The sequence below is a fragment of the Macaca thibetana genome, chromosome 4, assembly GCF_024542745.1.
Source record: "Macaca thibetana thibetana isolate TM-01 chromosome 4, ASM2454274v1, whole genome shotgun sequence".
NCBI lineage: Eukaryota > Metazoa > Chordata > Mammalia > Primates > Cercopithecidae > Macaca > Macaca thibetana.
Genome location: NC_065581.1, coordinates 37,571,185 through 37,597,616, shown reverse-complemented (window position 1 = coordinate 37,597,616; position 26,432 = coordinate 37,571,185). Strand labels below are relative to the sequence as shown.

Genomic DNA, 26,432 nt, shown 5'->3' with positions numbered 1-26,432 from the left:
ATACCATATACCTGGTTGCTAATCCTGACTCTGTGACCAAAAAGCGCCGTCAACTTGGGCAATCCTTGACCTGTCTGAGCCTGAGCTTCCTTATCTGTAAAATGGGTATTTAAATGTCTGTCTACTATACAGGACTGCATTGACGCTCACACGACACAACCTACACAACGAGGCTCTGGTGTGCCTAAAACACCAAATTTAGCGTCTCATCCACAGATGTTTAGGGAACCCCTGTCATGTACCAGGCACTGTGCTAGATGCTGGGAAATCAGCAGGGAACAAATGTGCAGTCTCCACCCTTCACCCAACCTCGTGGAGTTTACATGCCAGTAGGGGAGGCAGACGTTAATCCAATAATCACATAAGGAAACATGTAATTATACGTTGTAGCAAGTGCCCGGAGACAGTGGGGCCACCCAAAATGGGAGCTGTGAGACTGTGTTGGTTTCTGTTGAGTCACGAGAACCTATGCCCGTCTCCTGGTGATTGCCACAGCTCAGGTGGGCGAGCTGGTAGGGGGCTCAAGGGCAGGGCTCTCTGGACAGCCAAGAAAGCTGGGCCTCTTCAGGTCACTCCGACAGGAACACTAGGGTGTCGAAACAGACACCTCAGGTCAGGTGTGGTGGCTCACACCTGTAATCCCAACACTCTGGGAGGCTGAGATGGGCTTGAATCCAGGAGTTCAAGACAAGCCTGGGTAACATAGCAAGACACCCATCTCTACAAAAAAAAATTTTTTTTTAATTTAAAACTAAATTTTAAAAAATTAAAACATTACAAAAAATTATCTGGGCGTCGTGGCGCACATCTGTGGACCCAGCTACTCAGGTGGCTGAGGTGAAAGGATCATTTGAGCCCAGGAGTTCAAGGCTGCAGTGAGCTATGATTGCACCACCACGCTCCAGCCTGATGTCTCCAGAAAAAAAAAAAGAAAGAAAGAAAGAAAGAAAGAAAACCTTAAAAACAAAAAAAGAGAACAAACAAGCAAACAAAAACACAGGTACCTGGGGGCAGCTGGGAGCCTGACAAGGCGTGTTAAGGGGATGATGGGCAGATGAATGGCCTCTAGGCACCCCTGTTTCCCTCTGAAGAAACCCCCAGGCTGCCAGTTTGAGACATGAGCTTGCTCTTTTCCCTGCCTCTTGGCTGGGACAGAAATGCCACAATCTGTTCCACAGGTGGTCATTGAGTGCCTCCTGTGTCCCAGCGTGGCGCCTCTAGCTGTGCGGCATTTAAGCGAACGGAGTCGCATTCCCATCTTTAAGGAGCCTGTGGTCTGACCACAGGGAGCACAGATGTGCACATGTATTTTAGACAGATAAATAAGTGCACAAAATAAGACTGGGAACAAAGACTGTCTTAGCGCTGCAGTCAAACAAGCCTCTGTTACACGTCTAGCTGGCTCCTGGGGCTTCTAGAGTGGGTGAGGGGATGGGAGGACAGGCTGGTTGGAGCAATGAGTTCTAAAGAAGGCCCAGGAAAGGCTGGAAATTCAGGGGAGGGGGATCCTGGGGACAGGGGCATGGGAATAAAGGGAGATGGAAACAAAGTGAGAGGAAATTCAAGGTAGGGGGATGGAAGAGTGGGCCAGTTAAAGTCTCACAGGGCAGAAGGAATTGGGGATCCCTGGCACAACTGCCCTGAGGTTGCTGGGGGCCCAACTGACCCCCCACAACCCTGTATCTCTAGGGAGGAGCTCCCAGGGTTGCAGAAGCCAGCTTTGTCAGGGACAGTGAAGGGGGCAGCACGGCTCAGAAGCCTGGCTTCACCACTGGGCCATTGGAGGAGGTGGGTATTTATTTGGTGGGATGGGCAGGCTCCCACCTCCCGCTCTGAGTCAGAACCTAGCCCCACCTCCCTGCAGGATGGCTCTCCCCCATGTCCAGAAACAGATCTGCCATGACGTGACAGACAGTAGTGTTAATCAAGGAGGCCAGGCATGTCACTCTGGCTCTGAGAGCGGTCAGGCCTGTCCCCCCACCCCCCAGCCCTAGTGTAACCCTGTAACCCACGCACCCAACAGCCACTCAGGAGGTGCCAGCATCGGAAGGCCCTCCAGGGTGGGCAGGGGAGGGCCCTGTGCAGGAAAATGAGGCCACCGTCCCCTCCTTCCAAGGCACCTCTGGGAGCCTCACAGAACCATAGTTGATTTAACCCAACAACCATGTCTTCCAAGCCAGTCAGGCCCCAGGCACTGTGTTGGGTGCTGTGGGGGCCTATTGAGCTATTGGACCCAAGCCTCGCTCTTAGGTTGCTCCCAGGCCAGTGGGGAGACAGACAGGTCATAATAATAGCGAAGACTCCTATAGCACTTAACCATGGGCCAGGCCCTGCTCTAAGTGCTATGTATAGGAACTAATTTAATCCTCCCAACAATTAGCTCGTTGGAAAGAGGTGCTGGTGCTATCCACATTTTACAGGTAAGGAGACAGACAGGCCCTGAGAGATTAAGTAACTTACCCAGTGTCTTGCTGCCAGATGATGGTAGAACCAGGATTTGGACCCCGGCAGGCTGGCTCTAGGTTCTGTGTTGTTAATCCCTATGCTCTGTTGCCAAATAGCCAAGACATGGCATGACAGAGCTGTGACCAGGGTACATCTGGGGGAGGCTTACTAATGAGCACCTTGCTCAGGGGTTAGGGACAGTTCTGCTTTCTGATTAGAGGTAGGGAAGCTGCTTGGATTGGTTTTAGTCCTGAAAGCATTAACGTCCTTCTGGCTTTAATACCAAATAATTCAGAGGGGAGAGGAGAGGGGAACGGCAACAAGAAAGAAGAAGACCCAAAAGGCCTTGATACCTGCCTGGGTAAGGGAGTGAAAGAGGGGAAGGGATAATGGTTCAGCGTTCGACGGCAGGAAAAGGCGGCACCACCAACAGAAATGGGCAGTGTGATCAGGAGCCAGATTCTCACACACACAGATTTGTGTCATGCAGTTCTTTTCACAGCCTATCTGCAACCATTTTTTAAAAAATTATCCGTCATAAGTTATAAAGATTATGTTTGTTGTTTGAACACAAGCTGCTGCTGTTGAGAGGTTGGGGAAAGAGAGGTAAACATGGTTTCAGCCACATTGAGAGGAGGCAGCTGTGGACCAGGCACAGCTAAAGCAGGAGGGGACAACAGTCTGGGGGTTCCCAGGAGGGGGGTGGCCAGAGATCTGGTGCCCTGGGAGACACTAGGGGGGGTACCAGAGGCCAGGAGCAAGAAAGAAGAGGAGATGGTCAGAGGGATAGCAGGAAACTAAGAGGAGGGCGGCACGGTCAGGGAGCATCCCTTCCTATTGTGAGAAGAGGTACAGGAGGATGAGAACCAGGCCTGATGAGAAAGGTCATTGTTCTTGGAACGATGGGTGTAGAAGCCAGGTAATATGATTACAGTTACTGAGGACTTAGGACATGGACCAAGTTGTATTCTAATTGGTTTAAATGCATTATCTTATTTTGCGAATTTAAATTTTACAATAACCCTAGGAGCCACGTACTAGTGCTGTGCCCATTTTACAAGGGAAATAGAGGAGAAGATATTATATAACTTGCCAGAGTAAGGAGAAGCTGCATTTCCCTCCTGTTGAAATTGCCTCTGGCCTGGCCCTCTGGCCTGGAGTCTCCCTGCCTTTGCCATGTGTCCAGTCCACACAAGGCCAAACCTGAGTGACCCAGCTGAGCAGAGCTGAAGTCACAGGAAGTGGCATCAGGGTCAGAGACAATCCAGCCTTCCAGTGGGGTAAAGTGGGGTGATGACAAAAAGCACTTCCCCTGCCTTCCTGGAATTCGCCCTACTCTCTTAATCGTTCTGTGACTTGAGGATTTGTCCCTGTGAAACCACAGTTGTCTGGGTCAGGCTGCTCACACCTTGATGCTGAATGAGTAGATTTTAAAAGGGTGTTAAGTGTGTGGAGTCCTCACCTGGAGAGAGGAAAGGAGTCACCACAGCTTCGCACTTCTGCCTGGCACCCTTGATGTATGACTTGCTTCTCTTTTGCATCTGGCCACAGATGAGCTTCCAGGAGGGCCAGGCACCCTATCAGGCACCTCCACTGATGGCCTCGATGAAGGGTGTCTTATCATTCTCGGTTTTCACATGCAGAAGCTGAGGCTCAGACGGGAGGCACAGTCACGGCAGCACTGCCCAGTGTTGCATGGTGCAAGCTGGGGGCCGAGATGGTTGCCAGTCTCACTGCCTGCCCCAGGTGAGGCCCTGATGCTCCTCTTCCTGAAGAGTTGAGTGTTAGACTGACTCAGGTCCATTTAAGGCAAAACCCCTCAGGGCCTGTCAGCTCTCGGGACTTGTAAGCCTGCAGGGAAACCTTCCCCCTGCCAGGCAGAGGCTCATTAGGAGGCAGACCTTACCGCTCGGCTGGGAGGGAACTAGAGAGAGAGCTGGTTGGTGTGCAGTGGGGGGCAGCCTGGCGTTTTGGCTGGTGTCTCTCATCCCTGCTGACTTGACCAGGCTCACACCTATCTGGCTCTGTCATTGCGGCCGTAGGTGTCCAGAGGCCCAGGTCACTGACTCCTGGCATCACCACTGACCAGCTGTGTGACTCAGGGAAAGCCACATACTCTTGGCCTCCTTTTGTGATGTTGTAGAATGAAGGTATTATTACCTTCACAGCCCATTTCATAAAGTTGTTAGGAGCTCTCAGTCAACCAGCAAATATGTATACAGCACCTGATATAGGCTAGGCACGGTTCTAGAAGCTGAAGATACAGCAGTAAACAAACAAACAAAAATCCCTGGTCTCATGGAGCTGATATTTTCAAGAAGCATGGGAATTGTTTGGGAGACAGGAGCTTGGATAAAGGGATGGAGTGTTGTAGACAGGAACGGAGCAACTTTATGTGTCCAGTGCTGACTGTATGTGGAGATACTTCACTTGCACAGCAGCTCCAAAGTGGGTGTGACTTTTCTCGATTTGGAAAGGAGGGGAGTGTCTGAGGGTTAAGCCAGTGGCTCAGGGCAATAGACCTAGTACTTGGAAGAGCTGGGACTGCCAGCCAGGGCTGCTCACCCCGGAGCCGAAGGTCTTTTCTGCCCACCTTGCCACCTCCTAGGTTAGGCCTCAGTTCTAAGCCTTTTTATGCCAGATAAGGTGTTCATTGGGTGATCTGCAGAAGCTCATTTCATTTTCCCACACCCAACAAGCCTGTTATTTTGGGTGCTGGCCCCAGAAGTCACGGTCAGCCAGACTGCAGCTTTTGTTGGCCCTGTGCTAAGGGTTTGGGAGCCAAGTCCAGCAGGTGACAAGTAGCATCTGCAATGACTTCAGGCAGCCCAGCCAGGGTGGACGGCCACAGAACTGTGAATATGGCTGGGCACGCTGGTTCATGCCTGTAATCCCAGCATTTTGGGAGGCCAAGGTGGGCGGATCACTTGAGGTCAGGAGTTTGAGACCAACCTGGCCACCATGGTGAAACCCCATCTCTACTAAAAATATACAAATTAGCTGGATGTGATGGCATGTGCCTGTAATCCCAGCTACTCAGGAGGCTGAGGCAGGAGAATTGCTTGAACCCGGGAGACAGAGGTTGCAGTGAGCTGAGATTGTACCACTGCACCCCAGCTTGGGTGACTGAGTGAGACTCTGTCTCAAAAAAAAAAAAAAAAAAAAAAAAAAAAAAAAAACTGTGAATAGAGTAGTGAAAGCCTTATTTGCCTTATCCCCATGGCCTTCCCCTGTCTCTGGGCACTATTTCTCTCACCTCCTTCTCTCCCAAGACTGGAGTTGCAGCCTTTGAGCTAATCTGACCTCCAGGCTGCAGCCATCCCTGGAGCCTTAATGGAGGCCAGGCCGAATTTGCGCAGGAATCTCACACTCAGTGCTCTCAACCTGGGTTGCAAGTTCAAATCCCCTGGGGAACGTTTAACAATTCCCATGCCCAGGTTGTACGCCAGACCAATTGATCATGAATCTCTCAGGTAAGACATTGGTGTCAGTATTTCTAAAGCTGACACCAATGTGTCATCTTGGGGGATTTCAATGTGGAATCTTGGGGGGATTCCAAAGTGCAACCAAGTTTGAAAACCAGTGCAGTCTTCTAGAGAAGGTCAGTGGCTCTGGCTGCAGGCTAGAATCCATCACAGAACTTTTCAAAACTACCCGGGCCTGAGTCCCATCCACACCAATTAAATCAGGCCATCTGGCCTGGCATTAAAAGTTTCCCCAGGGATTTTGTGGATATCCAGGACTGTCACCACGACTGGGGTCCTCCTCCAGCCTCTGAGCATGTGGCCATCACCCATCTAGTCACCTGATGTTGGTGGTCAGAGGAGAGCTATTCTTTGCTGGGGTCTCTGAAGGTCCCCTGCAGAGCTTAGCAGGCTGGGGAAGGACTGGGAGGCCACTAGGCAGGAGTAGAGAGATTTCAGCCTTGTGGGGCCATGACCGAAGTCCTGGACTGGGAGTCAGGGACTTGCTCTTCTTCTGGCTCAGACCCTCAGCTGGGTGACTCTGGGCAAGTCACTGGAGGCTCTTAGGGCTCAATTTTCCCATCTGCCAGTGGGGTGGAGGCCATCACTCCAGAGCACACACAGCACAGTCACTAGGGAAGCCTTGCAAACGGATTCCTGAGTCTTGCCCAGAGCTGGGCCTGGGAGTCTGTGTCTGAAAAACTGCCACTGATTTGGCCAGGCAGTCAGGCTTGAATCCAGAGTTGCAAAGCCCAAGTACCTGGGCTCAAGTGTCCCCTGATTTAAGTAAATTTCATATGTAAGACTATCAGAGGCCAGGCACCATGGCTCATGCCTGTAATCCCAGTAGTTTGGGAGGCCGAGATGGTTGGATCACTTAAGGTCAGGAGTTTGAGACCAGTGTGGCCAACATGGTGAAACCCCATCTCTACTAAAGATACAAAAAATTAGCTGGGCATGGTGGCACATGCCTGTAATCCTAGCTATTCGGGAGGCTGAGGCAGGAGAATCACTTGAATCCGGGAGGCGGAGGTTGCAATGAGCTGAGATTGTGCCACTGCACTCCAGCCTGGGCAACAGAGCAAGACTCCATCTCAAAAAACAGAAACAAAACAAACCAAAAATCCTATCAGAGAGCAGATGAAGTGGAGGGAAGGCGGCGTTTTTGTAGAGGCCCTCCCATGCGCAGGCAGGCTTTACTGGCTTGTTCTTGAGCTGTTCTGCAAGGCCCTTATTACTTCTCCTTCCAATGGTGGTTTATGGCTCAAGGAGGTTAAGTGACATTTCAGGTTCCATAGTGAGGGGCCCAGGTCCAAGCCTAGGGCTGTCGTGGTCTTTCCACTCTTTCCAGCTCATCAGCCCACCTTCAGGGGCTTAGGTGATTTTTTTCCCTTTCCACAATAACTCATCTCAAAGAGACATGGTTTTTTGTTTTTCACAAGAATTTAAAGGATTCCTTTAAATGGTGGGCTTCTAGGCCTGCCCCATTGTACAGGAGTCCAGTGCACAACCTATCGGGCATTCCTTGGTTCAGAACAGTTTCTGCCCTGCTTCGGTGGATCTGTCCCCTACCCCCAGTCCTGAGGAGGCTCATCTGAAAGGAGACAGCGCCTCCTCCTGGGGGGGCCCCAGAAGCCCAAGGCTGACTCCTGGCAGGCCCGAGGAGATGGGCGAGATGATGGGACGTTAACAGAGACAGGCCCAGGGAGCTGCCTCTGTGCACCCCACTAAAAACTGGAGGCTGAAGACCCCAGCTCCCCAGGCCCTTCCCACCTCCCCAAACCTGACCGTGCTGTGGGACCCTTGCAGCTCCCCTGTCCCTGGGCATCCCTGGAGGACCGAGCAGCTGGCGCCAAGGGTTAACTGCAACCCTCCACCTCCCTCCTCCCAGCTCTGGTCCGCTAGCCTGTTGCCATGGGAACGTGGCTAAAAATAAAATGGGCTCTCAAAGCCCATCCTCATGCATAGGAGTCAAAACAAACTAATTAAAGCAGCCAGGCTAAAATATGAAGATAATTACACCCTCACTCAGGAGCCAGTCGTGGGGATGGAAAAGCTCAGCAGGCCATCCCCGAGCCAGGGCCCTGGGCTCCTCCCTGATGTGCAGGGCTGGCTCCCACACCCAAAGCCCTCAGATCGTTAACAAGCAGTCTTGTCCCCCTCCCCTCTACCCTGCCGGAGCCTGAGATCCGGGGAGCACCACACTCCCACTCTCCCGGCTCCTCCACCCCTGGTGAATCCACAGTGTGGCTCCATGCTGGGCTTAGGCCCCTTCTGCAGTGGCCAGGAAGAAGGTGGGGTGAACTGAAGTCTGCAACTGTTTTTCCCACATCCTCCTTGAAATTCTGGGTGGTCCCTACGCAGCCCTGGCTGCCCTGTTCCTAAGGCCTTTCCTAAAAGACCTCAAGGAGATCCTTGTCTCTCAGGCTGCTGCCTCCCCACCCAGGGCTCTGGGGCCTAGAGGGAGTCCTGGCCTCCCCATCTGGTCTGGGAACATGAAGAGGGCCCCATCCTCAGCCACGTGGGTGTGGGGTTGGGCCCATCCCAGCAAAGGCCTTTGTTTTGCAGGACCATCAAGGTGGAGGTATACGACTGGGATCGGGACGGCAGGTAAGCAGGCAGGAGGGCGAGAAGGTGGTTGGGGATGGGGACAGCCACTGGGGAGGGGTTTGGGCGCTGCCCTCCCGTGGGGAGCTGTGACCAGGCTCCCACCCGCAGCGGCTCTGCGGGTGAGGGAGCCTGGGTTTGTGTGTGTGTGTGTGAGGAGTCCTCTGCCACAGTAGCTCCTCCCCCTCCAGCTCCACAGAGGCACCAAAGGACCTCTTTCCTGCAGGATATGATGTGAGGGGCATAAGAGGCCTCCTTTTCCCCAAATAGCTGCCCAGGGGCCTGCCAGTACCCGCAATCTCCCCACCCATGGCAGAATTTAGGGCTTTCTGAAGAGTGCATGCTCTAGGGCACTAGTGAACCTCGAGCATTCATGGACACATTTTCTGTGTGAGGCCTTGGGCTAAGCATTGTGGGGCGACTGAGACACAGATGAGCCCAGTCCTCCGAGACCCCCCACAACCTGGCGGGGAGGCCAATTGTACCCGTACAGCCCTCAGCTCATCAGAGGAGCTGTTTGCAGAGAGCCAGGACTGAGGGAATGGGCCGTGGGAAGGGTGAGCTAGGAGGCGTGAGTGGACTCATGGGCCGTGAGACAGTGCTTGCGTAGGGCTGTGCCTGGCTGCTGGGAGGGTGCTCCCCACTCGGGGTCTTTGGGAGGCCAGTACTGCTGGGAATCCATAAAGGAGGACAAGAGCAGGCCTCTCAAAGTTTCAGTCCAGAAGCCTCCCTCGCTTCTACTTGTCGGTTGAGCCAAATCCAAATATGTCACCCTGACTTTTGTGACATTTCCATTCTGTGGCACTGCCAAGGAGTGACTTAGGAGGACTTCAAGGTCCCCCCAGTGTCCTCTGCTACCTCCCAAGTCTGTGATATGGACAGGGGGTTTGTCTCATCTTATGTAAAGTGCTATGCAAATACAGCTCCAGGTGAGACCCAAGCCCCCTTCCAAGGAACTCGCCTTCCCCTGAGGCCAACCATCCTACAAGAAACTCCAGAGCCGCTATGGCCTCCCCTCCTTGCCTCTCAGCTACCTCACAGTCAGCTTCTTGTTTCCACCTGCAATTTGCCTGGTCTTACCCTGGCGTTCCCATACTTCTTTGCCTGGAATAGTCTCCTCTTTTGTGGCAGTTGGGGCCAGCCACCAGATGCCACTGGGTCCCACCAGGAAGTTGCTCACAGTCAGAATGCTGAGAGCTGTAAATATGTAGACACAATACAGTGTAGGCTCATGGGGGAGGGCGGGGCCCCAGAGACACGTCTTGGGCATCAGTCTCCGGCTGGATGCCCCAGGCCAGCACGTTGACCACGGCCCTCTGGCAGTGACCGGGAAAGCTAAAGGAGCCAACCCTGGGGTCAGTGGGAGTTCTGCCGTGTACAAGTCTTGGCCGTGCTTGATGTAAGCACTCCAGAGGTGTGGGCACTGCAGAAAACACTTCTAGACACCCAGCTGGACATTGCTCTATTGTGTTTTAAAAATAATCTTATTAGAGAAGGGTTTAATGAACACTTTTAAACCCATCACCTGAATTTAACATTTGTTCAATTTTATTGTATTTGCTTCATCTATGTTTTGCTAATGTAGCTTAAATTATAGACATCATGGCATTTTACCTTTAAATACTTCATTGAAAATGTCTAAAAAATAAGGGCATTTTCCCACTTACTCACAAATGCCATTATCATACTTGACACATTGAACAATATTCTTTCTTTTCTGAGATGGAGTCTCGCTCCATCGGTTGCCCAGGTTGGAGTGCAGTGGCACGATCTCAGCTCACAGCAACCTCCACCTACTGGGTTCAAGCGATTCTCCTGCCTCAGCCTCCGGAGTAGCTGGGATTATAGGTGTCCGCCACCACGCCCAGCTAATTTTTGTATTTTTAGTAGAGATGGGGGTTTCACCTTATTGGCCAGGCTGGTCTCAAACTCCCGACCTCAGGTGATCCGCCTGCCTTGGCCTTCCAAAGTGCTGGGATTATAGGTGTGAGCCACCGCGCCCAGCCACAATATTCTTAAATACCATTCACTATTCACTTCATATTCAAATTTCCCCAATTGTCCCCCAAATACCCTTGGTCAAACAAGCATCCAAGTAGAAGTGGGTGCCGTTCTTCCAGGGCCCTGTTCTGTGCTGGGTGACAATTAGGTTTCTTCCTCTGTGGGCAACACTGGGCTCTCTTCCCATGGACCCAGCCTGTCTGCTGGCATGTGCCCCTGGAGTGGAGTCTCAGGTAGAATTGGGAGCCAGAGAAATATGGATGTGTGCAAGGCTGGGGCTGGGCAGAGGCAGAGCCCAGCCTGGCCTTGGTCTCAGCAGCCATCTTCCCTTGCAGCCATGACTTCATTGGGGAGTTCACCACCAGTTACCGGGAGCTGGCCCGTGGGCAGAGCCAATTCAACATCTATGAGGTGAGGTGGGCACCCGAAATCTGGGGTTTGCACTGCTAAGTGGCCCAGTCACTGAGGACTATAGTGAGCCATGCACTGGGCTGGGGGCTTTGTGCTTCCCTGAGAGATAGGCGTTATTGTCCCATTCTACTGTTCAGGAGACCAAGTCTTGGAGAAGTGTGAGAACTTGCCCAAAGTTCCACTGTTCAGTAAGTGACAAAATCAAGACACAAACAACCCAGACTTGGCTGATTTCCAAGTCACTGAGTTATAGTGCCCCCATAAAGAGCGCTTCCCACAAGCGAGAGAGATAGGAGCACGGGGGACCAGTGTACGAAGGTTCTGGGCTTGAGACCTGAGGTCCTGAGTTCAAGGTGGCCTTGTGCTTTCAATCAGAACAGTTTCAGGGCCTGCTGAGTATCTTACCCGTTTCAGTATGAAAGCTTCAAGAGAATGAGGTCAGGATACCTTCTTTGTTCTAGCCCCAGAGCTGGAGAGCCTCGGACAAGGCAGCTGATCTCTCTGGAGGTGTAACAGTAGCATTTGCCCCCAAGGGACAATATCCGCGTGTGTGTGTGCATGCGTGTGTGTGTGCGTGCGCGCGTGTGTGTTGTGTTCTCCCTCTTTTTTTTTTTTTTTTTGAGACAGGGTCTCACTCTGTTGCCCTGGCTCACTGCAGCCCCAATCTCCCAGGCTCAAGCGATCCTCCCACCTCAGCCTCCCGAGTAGCTGGGACCACAACATGCACCACCACGCCCGACTAATTTTTAAAATTTCTTGTAGAGACAGGATCTCACTATGTCGCCCAGGCTGGTCTTGAGCTCCTGGGCTCAAGTGATCTTCCTGCCTTGGCCTCCCAAAGTGCTGGGATTACAGGCCTGAGCCACCGCGTTCCACCGTGTGCTCTCCCTCTTGCAATTCCATCCCCACCTTCCAAATCTAGCTCAGGTCCTGCTCTTCTGAGAGGTCTTCCCAGCCACTCTTGTCCCCGTGCTTTATTTCTTGTCTGAGCTTCCACAGACGTCATGGTTCATGCCAAAACCAGTTAATGGCAGATACTTATAACCCAAATAACTGCTTGGGTTCATATCCTGACTCTACCACTTACTAGCTATGTGACCTTGGCTAAGTCCCTGAACCACTGTGTGCCATGCAAACTGAGAATTAAACAAGTTAATGGAACAATGCCTGACGCAGAGGTCAGCACTGTCTTCTGTCATCATCTGCTGAGCACTGTGTGCCCAGAGACTCACATTTTACAACTATCCTACCATCCTGGCACTGTCCTCACGCTAGCAGCCACTCAGCCAGCGAAGTTGAAGAGCTGGCCTTGAGTTCTATTACTGAATCCAAATCCCATGCTACCCCCACTCCTTTGCCCTGTATGTCGGTTCTGCGTGGGCAGGTCTTGTGTTCCAAGTAGACTTTCCAAGGGCTGGTGAGGTGACAGACCTTTCTGTTGCCTCCCCTCACTGGCCAGGGCACTGCCGGGCACACGGTAGGTGCCCGTTATACATTCACATGCTGAAGGAGATTGAACATGGCTATTGTAAAGATGGAGTGTGGATGAATTTCTTTGAAAGGGCTCTAATACAGTACATTGCTTTGTTTTCTGCATCTGCAAAGAGAGAAGCTGTCTTTGTCCCTGCTCTCCCGCCCCACCCCAGGCAAAGAGAAGCAGACGCCACCGTTCTCTGGCCTCCTTTGAGGAGATTTTAGGGAGGTGAAGGGAAGGGGTCAGATCTCTCGGAGCTTGGCTGGTAAAGGTGCTTGACAGGCGCGGAAGGAGCCGTTTCTCTCAGGCCAAGAGCAGAAAGCATTCGATTAACTTGTTTTCTCAGTTGTTGATCCCTGCTTCTTTGTAATTAACAAGAGAACGTACCACAGTGGGAGGCGGAAGCACTGTCTTCACACTTCGGAAGGCCATCAGCTGAAAAAGGAGCTCAGCTCTGGCAGTCCCGCAGGGAGGCCGGTTTGGGGCAGGAAGGCCTTGCTAGAATCAGAACTGCCTGAAGAGGGAAGAGGCTTCAGCCAATAAAGACCCATGCCTCGGGCCCTGGCATTGCCCTGGTGTCAGGCTCCTATGTCCAGCTGTCTGCTGGCCCCTCCTGGGGCTCAGCCTTCCAAAACTGAATGCATTGGCTAAACCTCCCACAGCACTCCCCTCCTCCTGGCCAGCCAGCTTCATCTCAAATATTCCCATCATGGAGGCTCAGGGCACCTGGGGATTCATACTTAACATCCCCATCCCTCACTCCATATCCAGTCCACAACCAAACACTGCCCTTCTACCACCCATGTTTTCTGACATGGTTCCCTTCATCTCAGGCCACCACCACCACCAACCTCATCATCTCCCCCATGTGGGGCTTTGCCACAGCCTCCTCACAACCTGCTTTCTTCCTTCTGTCCTCTACACAGTAACCAGAGTACTCCACCAAAATAGTGATCTGACCACATCGCTCCCCTGCTTAAAACCTGTCTAGGGCATTCCACCCACCACCTTAGCCTGGTTCACATACGGGAGGTGGGAGGAGATACTGAAAGATGCTTCCACCCCAGCTGAGATCCACTGACCTACAAGGTGAAGTCCAAGCTCCTTCATTCAGGATGCCATTTCCCCAGCCAGCCACCCGCAATCTGTGAATGCATGCTTTTTGTTTTGTTTTGTTTTGTTTTGTTTTGTTTGAGACGGAGTCTCACTCTCATCGAGGCTGGAGTGCATTGGCACAATCTCGGCTTACTGCAACCTCTGCCTCCGCCTTCAGGCTCTAGCTATCCTCCCACCTCAGTCTCCCGAGTAGCTGGGACCACAGGCACACACCACCACCCTGGTGATTTTTTTTGTGTGTGTATTTTTGGTAGAGACTGGTTTTTGCCATGTTACCCAGGTTGGCCTCTAACTCCTGAGCTCAGGTGATCCACCCGCCTTGGCCTCACAAAGTGCTGGGATTTCAGGTGTGAGCCACCACGCCTGGCTGTGCATGTAAATAGAAACACACATCTCATGCCTTTGGAGGCCCCTAGGAGTGGCCCCTGCCCCTTCCCTCTGCCCATTTCCACAATCGGCCCCATCCTGCCATTTGAGGCTCTCTGAACCGCCGTACTGTCTCAGTCTACAGGGCTTGATTCACACGGGTGCCTCCACCTCCTGTCTTCTCCTGGGTAGGAGCTGTTGGTCCACGGAGCCTCCCTGTGGGTGTTCCTCCTCCAGGAAGTTGTGTCCACCTGCACACCTGCTGCACCCCAGAGCTTGGAGTGGACACTTGTCCGTGTTCCTGGGGTCCCCTCTGGCTATTTTCTGTTTGTGACACTACCCACTCCCTCAAAGACCATGAAGTCCTCAGGGTGAGGGTTGTGTTGCACTCGCTGCTGCTCTCCTGGCCCCTAGGAACCCCTCAGTGCCCACCACCCCACCCCACCTAAGGTGCATAGGAGGGAGGATTCCAGACCTGATTCAGACCCGGCCTGACCACCAAGAAGAGAGAAAAGAGGCGACCTAGTGGAAGGGCGGCTCCTGGGCTGGCCCCTAGGTGGCGCTGGCCCCCCTGCATGGGATTCACCATGGCGGGACTGGAGAGGCTGAGGCTGAGGGCATGAAACTTCAGGGTAAACAGGGATCTGAGAACAGAGCATTGCTTTAACATTAAAGCAGTTATACTAGAGAGTGGAAATGTGGAATACAGGCTAATTTAAAGATAACATAGAAAGCTTAGAAGAAATGTGCTTGTGGCCAAATCTTTGGTTACTCTCAGAACTCCAGGTTCGTTCTCCCCAGCTAGGAGGGCTATGTTGGAGCAAAAGTTTGAGATGCTCTCCAGCCCGGCCGGGCGCGGTGGCTCAAGCCTGTAATCCCAGCACTTTGGGAGGCCGAGGCGGGCGGATCACAAGGTCAGGAGATCGAGACCACAGTGAAACCCCGTCTCTACTAAAAATACAAAAAATTAGCCGGGCGCGGTGGCGGGCGCCTGTAGTCCCAGCTACTCAGGAGGCTGAGGCAGGAGAATGGCGGGAACCCGGGAGGCGGAGCTTGCAGTGAGCCGAGATCGCGCCACTGCACTCCAGCCTGGGCAACAGCGTGAGACTCCGTCTCAAAAAAAAAAAAAAAAAAAAAAAAAAAAAAGAGATGCTCTCCATTCCGATAGTTCAACACCCTCAAGGGAGAGATCGGGAAACTGAGGCACAGTGCAGCACTGGGGCTGCCATTTTGCCCTCATCTTAACAGCTTGCCTACTTAAGCTGTTTTCCCATGAATGTGTCTGTGAGCACCTCACCATCCGGGTAGCCCCATGGAGGGGGCGTCCTCCAGTGCTAAAGAGGGTGCTCTGGTCTTCTCTCCCAGGCTCTCCCACCATCTCGCCCAGGCTCTCAGTTTCTACCTGCACAGCTTGCCTGCCCTCCCACGTGAACTTCCCACCTGTGCCCAAAATTCAGTTGCTTCCATGTCTACCTGGTCACCCCAACCCCTCCCTCTCTTGAACCTCTATAGCCACCCTCAGGGCCCAAGAGGCGTGGTCACTTCTTGACGATGCTGTTCCTACCATAGCTCATCACCTGTCCCAATACCCCCAAGTCCTCATTACCTCTTGTAGGGACTAGTGGTGGCAGTAATAGTAGTAGTAATAATTTTAAAAAATAGCAACTGAGACTGGGTGCAGTGGCTCACACCTGTAATCCCAGCACTCTGGGAGGCTGAGGCAGGAGGATTGCTTGAGCCCAAGAGTTTGAGACCAGCCTGGGTTACGTAGTGAGATCTTATCTCTACCAAAAAAAAAAAAAAAAAAAAAAAAAAAATGGCCAGGCATGGTGTCATGTGCCTATGGTCCCAGCTACCTGGGAGGACTGCTTGAGCCCAGGAGGTTGAGGCTGCAGTGAGCTATGATCCCACCACTGCACTCCAGCCTGGGCCATAGAGCAAGACCCTGTCTACGAAAAAAGCAACAGACACTTATAGATAATACTTACTACATTCCAAACTCTGTTCTAGGCATTTTGCTTGCAATGGCCCACTTAATCCTCATACCTTTCCAGGAGGCAGGCACTTCTTATTCCCATTTTACAGATGAGGAGACTGAGGCACATTGAGGTTAAGTAACCTGCCTACGGTCACACAGCTATTATTAGGTGGCAGAACCAGGCAAATATTTCCTGGATGTGCTTCCTCCTCCCCTCACACTCACCTCCACCAGGCCCCAGGGTCCTAGAGCCTGCTCTGATTTTGTCTTCTACCAGCTTGGAGGTCATCAGAGTTCCCTGCAATGCCCTTCAGACATTTTTCACTGGGCATTCTAGGCTCTCCTCCAACCAGCCCAACTTACTTTTCCACCCTGTGGTTCTGCCATCAAACTGGGCCTGGGTTCTATGCATTTCTCCCACAGAACCTCCTCTGACATCCATCTCTCCATGCCCAGAGCCTTCCTGTCCCTCTAAGTCTGCCTTCAAGACTGCCTGCTCCAGGGAGCCTTTGCTGACACTCCCACCTAGAGTCGTCTTTCCTTCCTCCAACTCCCCTGACACTTCTGTGATCCCCCTTTTTCCGTGGCCCTTGTCACTTTTTGCCCTGAGGATATATCTTCTCTCTCCAACAGAGGTGATGATGCCAAGGGAGAAGAAACATGTTGTCACCCATCCCATAAATATATGTCAAAGAGATCTGTTTGTATCTGTTATCAAGGTGGCACCAATGTATGCACCACTGGCCTGGGGGCAGGAAACCTGGTTTCTAATCCTGTCACTACCCAGATGGCTGTGTGACCTTAGGCAAATCACTTGGTGTCTCTGAGCTTTAGTTTCCTTCTTTCTGGAAGTAGATAGCGATACTCACCCAGACAGAAGAGACCATGGCAAAGATCAGCTGACAACCTCTGTGGCAACAAAGACAGGGAAAGGGGAAATGAGTTCACCAGAAACCAACAGGCAGCACAGGAGGTGTGAAAATTGCCTGGATTTGTTTGATGGGACATTAGGGAAAAGTTGTGCCTTAGACTTCCTTTATTAAAAACAAAACAAAGAAAAACTGGTGAGGGTCAAATGAGAATACAAATACCAAGTGCAGAAGTCTGGCGGGGGTCCGCAGTGCTGGGTGGCTCTCGTCACTGAGCCCAGTCTTGGCTTTGGCACCACTGGGATTCGGGGCTGCATCATTCCGTGCCATGGGAGGCTGTCTTGTATACTGTAGGATGTTTACCAGCATCCCTGGCCTCTACTAAGTCCCTCAGTTGTGAAAACCAAAACTGTCTCCAGAGGTTACCAAATGTTCCTGGGGGTACAATCACCCCCGCTTGAGATCGGTGAGTTAGCCACCAACAAGCCTTCTCTGAGCACCTACTCTGAGCCTAGCCCCACGGTTTGTCTGACGCAGGTCTGCTTTGGAAGTTAAAGCTTACACTCAAAGAATAGCTAAAGAGGTTCCTGCTGCCAAGTAAGAGGGATGGTGATGGAGAGGGGAGCCTCAGAGGCCCTGGGCAGCCCTTGGGCTGGGTCCCAAAGGAGAAACAGGGGAGATTGGAACTGGCTGAGAGAGGAAGGGGGTGCATTTTGGGTGAGGGGAGCAGCCTCAACCAACACAAGGGACAGGTACGGACAGGGCTGCTTTGCAACACCAAGACTTCTTTGGCTGTACTGATGGAGGGTGTGTTCCAGGGAGCAGTTGGAGAGAAGGTTAAATAAATATTCCTGGTTGATCGTGGGACCCTGGGTCTGATCGGAGAGCCCAGTTGTGTAATCCAGACTCAATACCAGTCTCCCACAAAACCTCCTTAAACCCTACTCCCCTGGCCCCCGTGGTCTTCACACGCCACACTCTAATGGGGCTGGGCTTGGACCACACCCAGGGGTGGGTGGAAGCCCTCAAGACCCACTCTGACTGCCTGGAAGCACGCCTTACCTGGTAACTGGTTTTTCCTGCAGGTGGTAAACCCGAAAAAGAAAATGAAGAAAAAGAAATACGTGAATTCTGGCACAGTGAGTAGCCACACCCCTCTCTGCAGCCGGGTGTAGACATTCTGAGCCCCAAGCTAGGTCTGGTATCAGGGAGGCCCGTGCGTCTGTGTGTGTGCACGGGCGGAGTGTGGGAATCAGACGTGGAGGAATCAGACGTGGAAGAGAGATGGGGTGGGGAGGGGTGGGGAGGGGTGGGGAGGGGTGGGGAGGGGTGGGGCAGATGGAGCAACAGCCGGGGGAGGGAGTTGACTTGCAGACCACACAACAGGCGCTGGCCGTATCTACCATGAGGAATCGCAGACACCCACGGGACTTCCTGCAGGAAGGAAGAGGAAGAGAAGTCGTATTTATTGGGCCCCTACCTTGGGAAATTCCCCATGCCGGTGCTTTTCACAGGTTGTTGCCCTGAGAGGCAGATATTATCATCCCCTAGTCATGAAAGAGGAAACCAAGGCTGCAAGCAGGAAAGTGACTCAGCCAAGGTCACACAGCTAGAAAGTGGTAGAGACGGGAGTCAACATGACATCTCACTCCAGAGCTGGCAGCTGCTACGGGCGCTGCCCCTGCTTAACCGTGGGATGACATTTCCTGGGATGACACGCCAGCCTAGTGGCTTCTGGGGGCTGGTCTTCAGGACATTCATATGTTTATTCAACAAATATTTACTGAGTGCTACTGTGTGCCAGGCACTGTTCTAGGCACATCGGACACAGCTGGAAACAAGACAGACCCAAATCCCTGGTGCTTATATTCTAGTGGGGGGAGACAGAGAACAAACACACACACACACACGCCTGTGTGTGTCAGTTGATCATGAGTGCTATGGAAAAAGTATAAAGGGTAAAGGGACAGGCAATGGAGGAAGTATTGAGGATACCGGGAAAAGGGAATTCCAGCATTCCTGCTGTAGAGAACAGCACGTGCAAAGGCCCTGAAGTGGAGCTCACAGTGCATTTCTAGAACAAGCCACTGTCTCTGCTGTGCAAACACACCCAAGTTCATCCTCTCTGTGTTCCTTCCTCACTCTAGAGGCCCATGGCTAGTGCAGCCAAGCCTGGGCATTTGAGTCAGGCAGACTGTATCTCCAGACCTAGAAGAGGTCTTCGGGAGCTCTGGGGTTCCTCTGAGGAACCTCATTTTCTCTGTCTGTAAAGTGGGACTAATAAATTATCCCCACCTTGCCACTGCACAGGGCAGCTGTGACAGACACATGGGAGATGCAGGCTTGTGAACTGTAAAATTACTCTGCTCATTCGAAGGGGACTGAACACCATTTCTTTGATTGTAACTGCTTCACAGACTGGGGCTTGGAATCATATTTCCTTTGTCCCAGGCTGCGGCGTTTCTTAGTGGGGATGCTGTCAATGTTGAGGCAGGGAAATTATTCATCTCACAGGATGTTTAGCACCCCTGGCCGCTGCCCATAGCTACCAGTAGAGTCCTAGTCATTATGAGAACCCCTAAAACTCTCCCACAGCTTCCCAAATTCCCCTAGGAAAGATAGCACCCCCAGCATTCCCCAGCTGGGAATAAAAAGATTCAAAAACCACTGATCTCATCCAGCCTTCTTACTTTAGAGATGAAGAAACTGTGGCCTGGAGAGGACATGTGATTTGTCCCAGGTCACACAGTGAGTTGGAGACAGAGCGGGTCCTTGTCTCTTGACTAGGCCCAGGTCTCTTGACTTTCCTTTACTCTAGCATTTCCCTATCTTCACCAGGAAAAATCACCCAGAATGCAGAAAGCTTGTTGCAATACAGACACCCAGGCCAGTTCCCTGGGATTCCACTTTAGGAGGCCCAGGAATCTGTGTTTAGTGGGCCTTTCATCCCTTACTTACGGTCCACAGAATCCCCTGGGGATCTTGTGAAAATGCCAAGAATCTGCATTTCTGCCTTTCTACCTGGCATCGAGGTAATGCTGATGCTGCTGGTCTAGGGACACTACACTTTGAGGAGGGGAAAGTCTGCTTTCACCCTGAGAGCACCTGGGTGAACCTGCATGGTTAGGGCTGTTAGGGCATTGCTTCATCCTGAGGGTTGGAATAGGGAGTGGTCATTCCATGCAGATTAGACTTACGTGAAGAGCTAAAAATAAAAAGATCTCTGAAACGTTCATGCAGCTCCAGAAACTCTGCTATAATGGGTCTGGGCTGCAGGATGATCTAAGAGCTCCCCAGGGCATCTCATGGTCATCAGTCAGGGTTGAAGCCACTGCCATGGTCCACTCCTAGTGAGTCTGAGCTGCCACACTTGGAAGGAGGCCTGCGGTTCATCCAGGTGCCTAACACCTTAACCGCAGTAGGTGGGGGTCTTACTGCCAAGTAAGGGTGGTGCTCTCACCTGGCCCTCCCAGTGAGCCTGTAAAAACGGCTGAATCTTCATGAATAGGGGGCTCTCAAACTACCAGATAGGAGTTCGTTCTCTTACACAGGTGAAACATCCTCTGCCCTAATCTTGCCTCATTTAATTGGCCTAGGATGCCAGGCTTTCATTTGTCTCCTTGATTCTAAATTGTTATGACACTGAGCTGCCAGGTAGCTGCCTGTCTTGGCAAAGCCAAAGCTAACTTTGCCAGGGCATAGGTTAAAAGGCCTCTGCTTGGGGGAGGGGGCCTGGGGTGGTCAGTTGCCTCTGGGGAAAGGATGGGCTGCTTATGAGGGAGGGTCTTGGGTCTCAGAGGAATGAGATGGGACCAGTAAGATTTAAGATAAGCACAATCCAAAGAGGCACATTTCAGGACTAATAGCTCTAGGCACATGGAAGCCTGAAGCTGGTCAGCACTGGCAGTTTGTTAGGCCTATGTCAGGAGGGCCCCCTTGTCCTCCACACCCCACCCCAGGCCCCTGGGGCTGGAGAGCCAGTGCCCACTTAGAGGAAACTAATGCCCTTGGCTTGGACTCCAGCTCCACTGACACAGATGGGACCCTTCCGTCCAGGTCAAGAGTGCAGGCTCTGAAGTCAGACACACCCTGGTTTCAGATCTCCTTTCTGCCCTGGCAGTGTCCTTGGGCACATTGCGTCACCTCTTTGAGTTTCAGTTTCCTTGGCTATAAAGTGGGGATAATAATAGTACTTCATGGGGTGGTGTGGGCAGTGCATGCAATCATGCATGCAAAACTGGCACATGCCGAGTGTTTTGTCAATGTCAGCTCTCGAATCGTAACCCATCTCCCCTGACCCCAGGCTCCCCACTGACTAAGCTCCCTTTTGTTTTCAAGGTCACCCTGCTTTCTTTTGCTGTGGAGTCAGAGTGCACCTTCCTTGACTACATCAAAGGAGGGTGAGAAGAGATACAGCCAATTTCATGGGCCTTGGGGAGAGGGAAAGGGCCCCACACACCGACAGGACCAGCTCTGGCCCCACCCTGGCCTCTTCAAAGCCCTGGTTGAAGGCTGCAGTGCTGGGCTCTGAGCAAACCCTGGTGTCTGGGCTGAGACAACTCACCCAGAGCCCTGCACATCCCCAGATCCCGAGCAGCTTGGAGGGAACTCCTGAGCCAAGGAGGCTGGCCTGGGTCATGTCAGGTCTCCATGCAGAGACCGGACCTGGAGCTGGTAGGGACTCCGTGACAGAGAGCCAAGGACTTGGGGAGGTAGAAAGAACCCTGCAATAGGAGTCAGAAGGCCCAGGCTCTAGAACCCTCTTTGTCATTAATTTGCGGGGTTCCTTTGGGCGAGTCATTTTTCCTCTCTGGGTATCAGTTTCCTCCTCTGTACACAAAGAGAACAGAGTAGGTAAGTGTTAAGGTTCCTTCCAGCTCTGAGCTTCTGACACCTCTGATCTGTCTGGTTGGGGGAGGGGACCATGATTGACCTGCTCACTGTTATTAGGGCCCTGTAAGGGCAGTAGGATTGGGGATAAGCCAGGGGTTGGTCCTGGGGACAGCAGGTGGTCAAACACGAGTTTAAGGAGCAGAAAGAACCACCAGGGACAGTGTCTAGGCCCAGACAGATGGGGGAGCCAGGAGGCTCCAGCCAGCAGCTCATGGAAAGAGCCTGGCTCTAAGGATAGAGCCTACCCAGCGTGCTCCCTGCCAGGACAGGTGCCAGGTCAGGGCGTGGGCAGCCAAGAGCCCGCAGGTGAGTGACTGCACCTGTCTGGAAAGGAGACAGGCAGAAGCAGCTGCCAAAGGCTCATCCCAGCCAAGCGGGCCCTTGGCTGCCTGGTTCTCCAGGGCAGAGAAGTCAGGTCCTGGGAAGCCACACTCACTTTCCCATGACACCACTCCCTGCTGCCTTGAGCTTATAGTCTCTGCAAGCTCTCCTCCTACCCACTGAGCACACACCCTGCCTCCAGTCACTCAGGGGCTCCTCTGCTCTTACCTGCCCCTCCTCTGGGCTGACTCCAGACCCTGCCTTTGTACTCTTCCCCCATCAAAATTGCTTCCCTCTCAATCCCATAAGCAGCCACCCCTTACAGTCCATAGCACCTGGCAAGTCTCAAACACCCCTCATCCTGTTTATTTTTATTTATGTTTTTATTTTATTTTATTTTGAGACAGAGTCTTGCTCTGTCACCCAGACTGGAGTGCAGTGGCACAATCTCGGCTCACCGCAACCTCTGCCTTCCGGGTTCAAGCGATTCTCCTGCCTCAGCCTCCCAAGTAGAGTAACTGGGGCTGCTACAGGCGTGCACCACCACCCCCGGCTAATTTTTGTATTTTTAGTAGAGATGGGCTCTCACCATGTTGGTCAGGCTGGTCTCAAACTCCTGACCTCAGGTGATCCACCTGTCTTGGCCTCCCAAAGTGCTGGGAGTACAGGCGTGAGCCCATCCTGTTTATTTTTCTCATTTGCATAGTACCCCCAACTTACAGAACACAGTGGGCAGGATCAGGACAGTTATCCCCATTTTACAGAGCTTGCCTGAAGCTACACGCCTAGATGGTGGCAGGGTTCCTTCTCTCATAACATGCTGCCTTTCATTCTATAGCAATGACTCAGTCTTGGCTGCCTGACTCGCAGTTAGCAGGTGGGGTGGGATGAAGATGGAGGCTGATGAGTTAAAGGGCTGGATGCTGTGAGGTTTCATGGAAAAGGAACCCTCAGAGGCTGAGCTAAGCTGGTGCCACCCATACTGGGCAGATTGTAGCCCCAGAGCCAGCCCTCTCTTTAAACTCTCTGGAAAACCTGAGTGAGGGAGCTGGCTGCAGGGACTGAGAGCCTGGCATGCATGCCTGGGCAGGAAGCTGATGTCTAGGGATCCTCTCCTCCCTGGCCTCCCTCACCTGCCACCTGGACCCAGGAGGAAGGGTATGGGTACCCTGGCCTCACCGTCAGAGGAGGAGCTGGTTGCTCAGCAGCCTGTGTTCTACTCTTAGGCAGAAGAGACTAGGCTGCTGCGAGTAATTTTCCCACAAGAGTATCTGCTTTCCAATTGCTTCCTTTCCCAAGGCTTTTCAGAACCCAGAGCAGGGGAGGACTAGTTAGAGTAAGGCCTGCCTTTCCCCTCACCTTGTGTTTGGAAGAGCCAGTCCAACAGTGTCCTTCCAGTATAGTCCCACAGCCCAGAATCATCCTCCCAAGAGTGGCCCTGGGAGCAGGACTTTGACCCTCCAAATGTCTCCCTACCTCTAACAAAGGCATGTGTTCTATATTCCACACTGAAAGGTGACAACGAACAGCAGATGAGTATGGTAGGTCAACTGCTGTAACACATAATTCCCTAATCTTAAGCCTTCATACAAATAAAGGTCTGTTTTTCATCTGTGGGATGGCAGGGTTGGGTGGGGAGATGATCCACGCAGTCATTCAGGAACCCAGGCTCTTGCTAGCTTGTGGCTCCTTCTCTCCTACTGCCTGGAATCCTCTGGATGCTCTGCCCTCAGCCAGCAGAAGAGGGTAAAGAGGGTGGAGATGACTGTCTGTGGTCAGCAGACCCTGGCTTGGGTCTCCTGCTAACCATGTCCTTGACATTTCCCTGGGGGTAAGGGTTCCATGAGCAGCAGCTCAGCTGTGATCAGGTGGTTTCTGATAGGGACCTTCTGCTGACAGAGCTGTGGTTTCTTATAGGCACCTTCTGCTAAATGCAAGTGAGGTGAGGCCTACCTGATCTTACATCATCCATGGTCCCAACAGAATTACTAGAACGGAGTTTCCCCCAATGTGATCCCAGCCTCTTGTCCTCGTAATCCCTGGATGAAGGCAGTGGACGTTTGTTCAAGAGGCAGATTCTGGGCGCCACTCCAGACCAACTCAGTTGGCATTTCTGGGGTGGAGCCCTGGAATCTTCTTCAGCAAGCATCCCTGGTGATTCTATGCTCACTGCCATGTGAGAACCATAAGACTAGACTTTATCAGGGACTTGTGTTTGTCAGCTTTGTTCTGTTTGGACCCGGCACAGAACCTGGAATGGCCAAGCCCTCAGAAAGTCTCAACCGTGAATCTGAATCCTCAAAACCTAACTTTTTATTATAGAAAACGTCAAACACATGCAAATGTGGAGAAAAGGTATAATCAACCCCCAAGTAACCTTCACCCAGTTTCAGCCATTACCACATCATAGCCAGTCTTGTTTTGTGCACGCTCCCCTTCATTCAGTTATTTATTATTCTTTTTTATTTTAGTGGGTTTTTTTTTTTTTGAGGTCTCACTATGTTGCTCAGGCTGGCCTTGAACTCCTAGTCTCAATTGATCCTCCCATCTCAGCCTCCTAATATACAATTTGAAGTAAATCCCAGCCATCATATTTTATCCCCAAATGCTTTAGGATGTCTCTCTAAAACATAAGGACTCTCTCTTTATAAAACATAACCACAATACCATAACCACACCTAAAAAATTAACAATTCCTTAATACTAAATATCTAGTGAGTGTTTATATTTCCCCAATTATCTTATAGTTTTAAAATTGGTTTGAGTCAGAAATCCAGGCAAGAGCCATAGGCTGTGATTGGTAGGTTGATCTCTTAATTGTCTTTTCATCTATTAATTCCCCCCAAGCACCTGAATGGCTTGCTAACACAGATTCCTGTACCCCACCAAGGGAATCTAATATTCAGCCAGATGTGGTGGCTCACATCTGTAATCCCAGCACTTTGGGAGGCTGAGGCAGGAGGATTGCTTTTGCCCAGGAGTTCAAGACCAGGCTGGCCAATATAATGAGACCCATGTCTACAAAAAGAAAAAAAAAAGTTAGCCAGGTGTGGCAGTGTGTGCCTGTGGTCCCAGCTACTCAGGAGGCTGAGGTGGGAAAACTGCTTGAGTCCAGGAGGTTGAGGCTGAAGTGAGCTGTGATCATGACACTGCGTTTCAGCCTGGGTGACAGAGCAAGACCTCTTTTCAAAAAAAAAGATTCAGGAGAGCTACATGGAGTCTGAGAGGCCCAGCATATTCCCAGGAGATGGTGCTGCTGCTGACTCTGGTAGTGCTTCTACAGAGTTTCCCAAAGACTGGATTTTGCTGGCTGCATCTTCTGTGGTGTCATTTAATGTGTTCCTCTGTCCCCTGTATTTCCTGTAACTGACTAGACAGCTCTGGAGCCTCAATCAGAATCAGGTTCAATTTTTTGGTAAGACAACTTCATGGGTGGTATTCTATACTTTCTCTAGGAGATGCATAATGTCTATTTGAATCTCTTTTTTGTCAAATGAGTTTTTGTCCCGAATCTCACTCCAAATTTGAGCCAGCAATCCAATGAGACTCAACCTCACCCAGCCTGCTCAGGTGGGCCCAGGGGGCAGGGTTTGTGGAGGAAGTAAGTGATCATAGCCGCATGCCCACACAGAACACAATCATCTTCAAAGAGCTTTCCTGCTGCCTAACTCTTCTGATGCTCATTAACCCTTTTAGGGGAGCATAGCTGGCATTACTATCTCAGCACTCCAGAACTAGAAAGAGATGAGTGACTTCACCAAGGCCACATACCTGGCAAGCAGCAGAGCCAGGGTGGTAGCCAGTGTCTAGCACTGTCCCCTCTCCTACAGCCCTGCCTCCCTCAGGTGACTCCCCTGCTGTTCTCCCTCTTCTAGGACCCAGATCAACTTCACTGTGGCCATTGATTTCACTGCCTCCAATGGTGAGTTGGGGGATGGGCAGAAGAGCAGGGTGGGAGGAGAGAACTTTTAAGGGCTGTGGTGTCTGGCCCTGGCTGGGACCATGATCCTCATACTCTCTGGCCTCTTCCTCACCAAAGAGGAGGTACCTAGGTCTGGAGGACCAAAGATACAACCAAGATGGCAGAGGTATCCCCAGGTTGGACCACTGACATAAATCTGGGCTCTGAACCACAGCCTTGTCCTTGAGGAACACCCAGTCTCCCTGGAGGAATGGGGTTGTGTGTACTCTGGGCCTATGGAGAGCCCTGGAGATGTTTTACCCCGGGATCAAATCTCAGCTCCTCTGTGCAGTCCAACCCACAGGCTGGAGTGGAGAACCACAGCCAAGACTGAGCTCTGTGATGTTCAGGGAGGCAAGATCCAGCCCAGGGACCCCGGTCTTTATCTGGCTGGGGCTGCCCTGGCTTCTTTCCCTCCTCCCAATTTCTCCAGTGTCAGCCTGTGGCTGGGTCACTAGGAGCAATCACAGTGCCAAACTTCACATGATTAGAAACATCACAACCTTCCTTGGGCTCTAGACTCTAT

The 26,432-nt window shown here is 51.9% G+C and overlaps 2 protein-coding genes across 6 annotated transcripts in view; both read left to right on the top strand.

The window, feature by feature from the left end:
• Positions 1-26,432, top strand: part of CPNE5 (copine 5) — a 97,291-nt gene that overhangs the window by 64,019 nt on the left and 6,840 nt on the right. For all 5 annotated transcript variants that reach the window (XM_050787631.1, XM_050787630.1, XM_050787626.1 and 2 more), the window contains 5 exons: positions 8,478-8,519; positions 10,853-10,928; positions 17,817-17,870; positions 21,070-21,131; positions 25,821-25,867. In XM_050787631.1, coding sequence (XP_050643588.1) covers positions 8,478-8,519; positions 10,853-10,928; positions 17,817-17,870; positions 21,070-21,131; positions 25,821-25,867 — 281 coding nt within the window. The remainder of the gene's footprint in view (positions 1-8,477; positions 8,520-10,852; positions 10,929-17,816; positions 17,871-21,069; positions 21,132-25,820; positions 25,868-26,432) is intronic.
• The window catches only part of STK38 (serine/threonine kinase 38), a 276,943-nt gene continuing 259,909 nt past the window's right edge, over positions 9,399-26,432 (top strand). Inside the window, exon 1 of the mRNA XM_050787703.1 lies at positions 9,399-9,402. The gene's annotated coding sequence lies outside the window, so the exon portion shown is untranslated. The remainder of the gene's footprint in view (positions 9,403-26,432) is intronic.